This window comes from Gigantopelta aegis, chromosome 3, assembly GCF_016097555.1.
Source record: "Gigantopelta aegis isolate Gae_Host chromosome 3, Gae_host_genome, whole genome shotgun sequence".
In the NCBI taxonomy this organism is placed as follows: domain Eukaryota; kingdom Metazoa; phylum Mollusca; class Gastropoda; order Neomphalida; family Peltospiridae; genus Gigantopelta; species Gigantopelta aegis.
The window spans coordinates 76245261-76254055 of NC_054701.1; the positions used below are offsets into that span (position 1 = coordinate 76245261).

An 8795-nucleotide genomic window follows, 5' to 3' on the forward strand; every position below is an offset into this window, starting at 1 on the left:
CACCCTCTTCTCTCTCACTAACCAACTAACAACTAACCCACTATCATGGACAGACAGCCCAGATAGCTGAGGTGTGTGTCCAGGACAGCGTGCTTGAACCTTAATTGAATATAATCACAAAATAAGTTGAAATGAAATGAATTAAAGGGACATTCCCGAGTTTGCTTGTTATAGACTAACAGAGACTTTTTGACGACTGTAATTACATATCAAATATATTTTTCTGCATAAAATATTAGTGGCTGTATAGTAAACGTGTTTCTGATCGTTCTAATATTTGTACTAGGTTAAATTTCATTTTATTTCCTAAAAAAGAAATTATTTGAAGACAAACTCCAGTTTGGGCTTCTTACAAATATTAAGAGGACCAGAAACACATTGAATATACAGACATTGATATTCTAAACAAGAAAATATATTTAATATGCAAGTTTAATCGTAGAAATATTTTATTAGTCAGAAATATCTTACAGTGCAGCAAACTCGGGAATGTCCCTTTAATGAATCATTGTTTTAATGACATATCGATGGGTTGTTAATCATTGGCATAATAAAAACGAAACATGGACAAGAGTATGAAAGAAGAAACCCACTGCTACAAAATTCCGACTACCAGTTACCTGTCAGTTTGTATGGATTTAAAGACAGCACATACCACAGACTTAGGGACAGAGGAAAGTCCCCATCGTTGTTTTTGCATTGTTATCAATAATTACAAATTAATCGATCCCTGAAATAATATTTTGCACAAATAACTTGGGAAAACCGACATTGTAATGTGCCAGCACAAAGTGTGAAGCGAGTCGCGTTAAGTAGAACAAGATTTCTGATTTGTCAAGTCGTAACAAATCGTATGCACTCGACGAACCCACGCACTGTGCCAAGTTAACTGTTCGCAGCTAGATAGGCTCGTCAGAGATAGACGAGTTTCTCAAAGAATTTTCCGTCAACTGAACACGCTCAATTCAATGGTCGTTCACAAAACTTTTTCTAATAAAAACGTTTTTTCTTTAAATTACTTTAATCATTTGGTTGTAATTTTTTATGGTCATATCGTTGACGGTATAATGTTTGCATTTCAAAGCAAACGTTAAAACATAATTTCGGCGGCGAGAAGCTATTGTGCAACTTTGACATAGTAATTTTAAGGCTGAGAGACCTGGTAAAATCTCTCACATCTCAAGTACGAATTTAACAACGTGGCCATTTTACATAAGTGTGTTCCAGAACTGATTATACTGCAGTGGTTATAAGCAATTTTCAAGGCACCGGACTACACCATCAAAAGGCACCGAACTACACCATCAAAAGGCACCGAACTACACCATCAAAAGGAAAGTTTAGTTTTTTCGAGTACATTGACGTTAATATGCGTTAATCTACTCGCCAGTAGCGGCGAGACGTAGCCCAATGGTATGTGCTATCCTGTCTATGGGATGGTGCATATAAAAGATCCCTTGCTGTTAATCGAAAAGAGTAGCCCATGAAGTGGCGACAGCGGGTTTCCTCTCTCAATATCTGTGTGGTCCTGTGGACCTAAAATTTGGCCACCAGGGTGGGTGGGAGAATGCTCATAGTGATTTTTGTCAATGCCTACATCCCTAGAGTTGGAAAAAGTGTGTTAGCATTGCAGGACCTACAGTATTAGGTAGGGCCATAAAACGGGTAGATACACACAAAAAGCTGTGAGTCCTGCAGTGCTATCATAAAGCTTCCATCTCTAGGAATGTATGCTTTGACACAAATCGTTATGAGCATATGTCCCTCACCCCACCCCATATGGTACCGACCGACCCCTTAAGCACGATATATGGTTCCAACTTAGTTCGTAAGAGGATTACTATTTTTATTGCGTCTGCCATTAAAGGCTTGTAAAAGTCAGGCCATAATCTTGCCGGCAGAATGAGCGTTTTTTCTTCGACGAAAGTCAGCTCGAGTCGCCGAGTTATTAGCAGTAGTGAGAAGTAGAAGGTTTTGAAAAGCTTTCCGTGGCTTTCGTAAATAAAGGTATATGTCTTCGTGGGCACACGAATGTGCATATAATAATATATTGTACAACAAAACAATGCTAATATTTTATAGTATATTGCTTTCTTCATATAATTATATTGCTAAATAGGCTGTCAAAATGAGTTTAAAATTTGCACAAGACATTGATAACTTTAATAGACACAACATGTAATGAGATTCAAACTCAATAATTAAAAAAAAAATCAGACCTTAGATTACGAAGACAAAGCCTTTAATATAATCAACACATGCAAGATTGAGTTGTGTTTAAACCATGTACTCAATTCTGAAACAGCCCTCATTTAAATTTTCTGAATTTAAATATTATTCTTAAAACCAAAGATGGCTGCACGCGGATAACATTGATTTAAGACACCCATTTAATCTTCTCTGCACATCTTAGCTGTTATTTCAGGAATTTGCAGATCAAACTAGCTCACATGCAAACGTGTAATAAATTGCAGTTAATTTGTTTTCGGTGGCACGTCTACTAGGGACACGGATTTTTGTTAACAACGCACAGATCACTGATCTGGAATTCTTAATACAAGATCAGACGTTAATAAGTAATCGCAAAGTGTACACTTTTCAAGCCAGCATTAGGTAGTAATTGCCCACGAACAAGAACTGAAAGTCGGAGAATGCAATGTTTGATGTTCAGTTCTTCAGTGTATCGTATGCGACAATTGCGAGCGCTGGTCTAGGAAATAAGAGATGTAGCCCGGTTGCTACGCACATTGTTACTCATTCTCATTAGCAGCAAAAGCTATTTTGAATGGATTTCCCCATAGACGATACCGAGGTCTGGTTAAACATTTGTTCATTTATCCATTCTTCATTCGGGTTATTTATTGCGATAAATAATATTGTGCAATTTACAGCATTATAACAATGAAAAATAATATGTACAATAGAGCGGAACAATGACGGAGAATGGCTTATAAATTCGTTCGTAGACAGGAACCAGAAGTGACTGTAGTTCACAATGTGCGGAAACAAATATTCCTTTCCATTTTTTTTCCATTTTATAAACAGGATAAAGCAAAGATTATGATATTTGATGGAGTGCAATGTAGCCCAGTAGTAAAGTGTTCGACAAATGTACGTTTAGACTAGTAGCAATCCTCATCGAAGGATTCATGGGACTATTTCTTGATACAGCCTATGCCCCACAACTGATATAACAAAGAATGAAGTATATACGCTCTACTTATCTGTGTGGTCCTTAACCATACCGGTATGTCCATTGATATATAAGAGTAAATAAAATGTGTTATGTAAGAACCTACTCTCGGCATACTAAATTCAAAAACATGTATCTCCATTTTATTTTCGACGGACCGTTCCAAATTGCGCCTAATTTCCCTCATTAAAAACTGCGCACCCTTTCCATTTGGCACTACGGGGCATTTCAAATTCCATAGCATCCAAAACCACCCTCCGCTTGTTACCGACTCCGGTCGGACTGCTGGTTCACTCTTGCACCTGCCAGTGCAGGCGGTTTCCCCTCCACCACACTCCACCCGTTTCTGTCCTGGACAGAGGAGCCGGCTTAAGACAGGCATGCGCTACAACAGCTTGTTCTGAATGTGTACGTTAAACACTCTGACCTCACCTGCCCTGTGTTATGTAAGGCTTTAAATAAATTAAAAGAAATTGTTTGTACAATCTTTCATGGCTTTTGTCACTGGTTTAAAATAGGAATTATCCATCCATCGCTCCTCCATTTCATACACACATACTATCAAGCTATACCTCACTACTTTTGATGAATTTTCTTTTCTTTTCTCTTTTCCAGATTCCACAAATTAGCTACGCTTCAACCAGCATTGACTTAAGCGACAAAACCCGATTTGAATATTTTTCGCGAGTTGTCGCCCCTGACAGTTACCAGGCGCAGACGATGGTGGACATCGCCAAAGCGCTGGGCTGGAACTACGTCAACACTATAGCAGACGACGGCACATACGGGGAAAAGGGAATCGGAGCTTTTGTAGAAAAGGCGGCAAATGCAGGTTTGTTATGAAAGTATATATTACTGTTCATCTGCCCATGTGTCTGTAGATATGACAAAAGACATTGTTGGGGGGAGGGTGTATTTTGATATACTGACAGTTAGCAGAAACGTAAGATAATCTATAGCTGTGTTCACACGTACACAATTTAAACTGGTTTTACTCTACTGGTTTAGCTAAAACACTGTTGGTTAGAAACGACGAGCGTTCTCACATAGGTAGCAGTATATTGTTTGCTCCCTTGTATACCCGGGCGCACAAAGAGTTCGCTTGTTGGTTTGCACAGATCCATGTTTGAAGGCTAATTATTTGGAATAGGGAGTAAATTCTTAAGCTTAGTGATAGCAAGGGGTTATTTTTAAAAATGGTAATTGGTTTGTCACCAGCAGTGCAAATGGTTTAGCTGTAATGAGACTTGGTATTCATAGACGTCTTTTCCTTGTGACAAAAGTTGGGCGCGACCATTTTGGGTAATTTTTTAACAAGCTGATTTGTGAAAAATTTAATAGCTAAACGTTTATTCAAATAAGGGTTTTTGTAAGGTTTGATGAGCAAAGATTCCATAAATATATGTGTGAAATCCGCCAACTCCCGCTTGGGTGTGTTTTTTTATGTGTGTAAACATAATAAAAAAATACACCCAAAATCATGCAGTTTAGACAAATTATGATGAAAATAACACAAATATTTCCTAAAACTATTTAAAATAAGTCCTCTTTATAATTATGACCCTTTTTGTAATTCCCTTGAGACCTACAATACCTGTACCTTTATTTATTTTTAAACCATAGGTGGGCATTTAGGATGCCATGGGCTGGTATGCATAAATCTCAGCTGAAGATTCACAGATAACTGTGGCTGCTACCTTACAAAAGCTATACCGGTATAAGGTGGAAGTGTAGTTATCGTAACAACAAGACATCGTAACAACAAAGGACTACGAGTCTCTGAGGACGTTGCTAACGCATTTACAGCTTAGTCGGGGAGGGACTTAGCTCAGCCAGTTGAGTGCTCGCTTGAGGTGTTTGCATCGCAGGATCGAACCACCTCGATGGGTCCATTCAGCTGATTGGGTTTTTTCTCGTCCCAACTAGTGCACCACAACTGGACAAAGACCGTGGTGTGTGCTTTCCTGTCTGTGGGAAAGTGCATATAAAAGACTCCTTACTGCAATAGAAAAAAAAAAAGTGAAGCGAGTTTCTTCTAATGACTACGAGTCAGAATTACCAAATGTTTGACATCCAATAGCCGATGTTTAATTAATCAATGGGCTCCAGTGGTGTCGTGAAACACAACAGACTTTTTACTGCTTAGTCTGACTATGACGTCACTGTCACTTCTATCATATACTAGTTTAACTAAAAAAAACCCACACACATTTTGCCTTCACAGTTACATTTTAAACTGTTTTAGTTATACCATAACTAAACCACATAGGTATGTACCGGTGTAGTGAAAAGATCACGTTCATACTTACTTCTTTAAACTGGTTTAGTTATACCAGTTTAGTCAAACTAGTTTAAAGTGTAAGTGTGATTGCAAAATGCTTTTGTTTTTTTAGTTAAAAAGGTATAAGGCGGAAGTGACAGTATGAGATTGGTGAGAGAGAGAGAGAGAGAGAGAGAGAGAGAGAGAGAGAGAGAGAGAGAGAGAGAGAGAGAGAGAGAGAGAGAGAGAGAGAGAGAGAGAGCGAGAGAGAGAGATTCATCAAATTACTCCACTGCAATAGCTAATATATGTAGTGGTATTCCTATGTATACACGTAGACACAAACACACTTCGTTATTTATAGACAATGAAACGCGAGGCTAAAGTTAATATTGATTTTGAAAAAAAAAGCAGTTCGTAATTCGTTAGAAGTTTGTTTTTTTACCCTCAGATCTTCCGACAGTAATGACCGCGTGAACGAAATGAACGCTTGCCAATGCTATCTACGTTTTTTACGTGACTGGACTCCAATCAGGGGAGTTTGTTTCTTTTCAAAACAAAATGCTGCGCTTTGGGTTCATTATCTTGTTTAAACAGACAAATCAATTACCTGATTTAAAATAAGAAACGTTTTTCAGGAGGGTTTTTTTCTTATTTGAGAAATCTTTCCCAAATACACCGAAAGAAAGGTTTATCAATTGTTCGCTGCACTTAGACTACTTTAATCATCAGGGTCTAGTTATTCAAAGCGTATAATATACGTAGTTAAAGGGACATTCCTGAGTTTGCTGCATTGTAAGATGTTCTCGACTAATATAATTTTGTAACGACTGGTATTACATATTAAATATATTTTCTTGTTTAAAATATCAGTGTCTGTATATTCAATGTGTTTCTAATGTCCTAATATTTATAAGTAGTCTAAACTGGGTTTGGTATCCCAATAATTTCGTACTTCGGAAACATATATATTAGGAAATAAATGAAGTTTATAGCGGGTTTCCTCTCTAAGACTATATGTCAAAATTACCATATGTTTGACATCCAGTAGTCGATAATTAACAAATTAATGTGCTCTAGTGGTGTCGTTAAACAAAGCAAACTTTTAACATTTAAACAAAACTTACAGTAATAGGAATTGTATTAAATGTGTACATGCCCTATGAACATTTTTCTTCCCGTTAAATAGCGCTATTTTTGTTTTTATCTCTTTCTGATTAAACTGCATATCTTCCATAAATTCCCATTTGCTATAAATACAATGTAATCATCCCCATATTATTCATTATTTGTTTTTTTATAGGTATTATAAATGTCACACGAATACTCAAGCCATAGGAGTACACAACGATTGTAAAGGCGGCAATCAATGTCAGGTTTTTAACTGATATATCAACGACACATGGTGGTTAACAATACTGCATCGGACATACGACCGGATTTAGACCTTAGGGGACCCGGGGAAGGGGCTAGGGGCACTTCAGGTTCGGGGGCCCCTCATCATAGAAATTAAATTACATGACAAAAAAAAAAAGAACTAATTTTATAATTATTACATTTTGTTTATAAAGGAAATCCTTAGTCTGGGGCCCCTCTGGGAGGGGGGCCCGGGTCAATTCCCCCCTTTGCCCCCTTATAAATCCGGCACTGAGTTCGGACAGCTTTCTTTCAAGCTTTGTTACAATTACTTATATATTGATATATAAAAGAAAGAACTTTCTAACACATACTCTTCAAAAAAAGTAGGGGAACCTGAAATATTAATGATAACATCAACTATTAAACCGAACATACGTTTTGACCACAGACATCCTAGTAAAGAACGTTCAGGTATGTTTATCAACACACCGAAACACATTCCATAGTTTGCACGTGTATCACGCAGTTGCCCCGTACACGTGCGTGGGGTGTCAATCTCGATTTTGACAATTTCCAGGACGGTCGATTAATCATTGTGGAACATTATTTCTGTCAATCTTTTTTCATTCTGTTGATCATACAGTTGTTACTGTTTTGTTTTTAGTCATTTTATTCTTTGAATTTGCGAAGCGGCGTATGCAACGCGATGAGTGTCTACGGGCTATTGGCATGCTGCAAACGGGCAAACGTCAACGTGAAGTGCCCCACACCTTCAATGTTTCGAAGTCAGTGATTAGCAGACTATGGAACAGGTACCAACAAACCCAAAATGTTGACAATCGACCCCGTTCAGGCCGTCCCAGGGCAACGACAGGAGTACAGGATCGATTCATCCGTAACCAGTCTCTAAGAAATCGAGCAAAACCGGCAAATCAAATTGTTGCGAACCTTCATCTGGCTACTGGTGTCCGAGTTACGGGTCAGACGATTAGGTCGTCTTCATGCTCGACGGCCCCGGGTTGTGCCTACCTTGACCAATCGTCACGTTGCCCACAGACGTGAATGGTGTAGGGAGCGTCCGAACTGGGGTATTCGTCGCTGATCACGTGTCATGTTTTCAGATGAGTCCCTATTCACTTAGGACTTCCTTGACAGGCGTGGACGGGTCTGGCGACGACGAAATGTCAACGTGACAATGCGATTTCATGACAGATTTGGCGGTGGATCGGTTATGGCGTGGGGTGGTATCACTATGATTGACAGAACCCTCCATATTGTGCAAATAAGGGTCACTGGGCAGTACTACCGGGACAACATACTGACACCCTTTGTCATCTCGTTTGCTAGGCGTGTGGGTCGACGTTTTTTTTTTTAGGACGACAATGCCCGTGCTAACCGTGCACGAATCGTTAATGCTCATCTCCTCCAGCAGCACAACATCTATCGAATGCCATGGCCAGCAATGAGCCCAGATCTCTCCCCCCGCTCCCCCCCCCCCCCCATTGAACACGTATGGGACTTGATAGGGAGACGTGTGCGTCAACGTCAAAGACCGCCGACCACGTTAGCGGAACTTGGTCAGGCGCTGCAAGAGGAGTGGAACAGACTCCCTCAAATGGCTGTTGGGAGACACATACTGGTGGTAATGTTTGCCCAATAAATTCACTATTATCATATAACCTTTCCCCACAGCTAATTTTGGCAATTGTAAAGTCGTATTAGAGTTCACCTACGTTTTTTTAAGAGTATATTTTAATTGTGCTTTACTGGTATATTTAGGATCGCAACACTCGTTTATGTTGATCTTTGTTTATGTATGTTTTGTATACTTGTTTATAATTATGTTTAAGAGCCACACGGTTTAAAGTATATAAACCATTACAGTTATATGTTGGTAGACATGTAACAAACTGACTAAATAACGTGCTCTAAATCGTATGTAATATCGCACTTATCGCACATCGAATATGTACTTGATTAATC

General features: G+C 38.9%; 1 protein-coding gene across 1 annotated transcript in view; it reads left to right on the forward strand.

Annotated features, from left to right (window-relative positions):
- LOC121369092 (metabotropic glutamate receptor 8-like) overlaps positions 1-8795 on the forward strand; it is a 76956-nt gene that overhangs the window by 50528 nt on the left and 17633 nt on the right. The window contains exon 2 of the mRNA XM_041493942.1: positions 3809-4025. Coding sequence (XP_041349876.1) covers positions 3914-4025 — 112 coding nt within the window. The 5' untranslated portion in view covers positions 3809-3913. The remainder of the gene's footprint in view (positions 1-3808; positions 4026-8795) is intronic.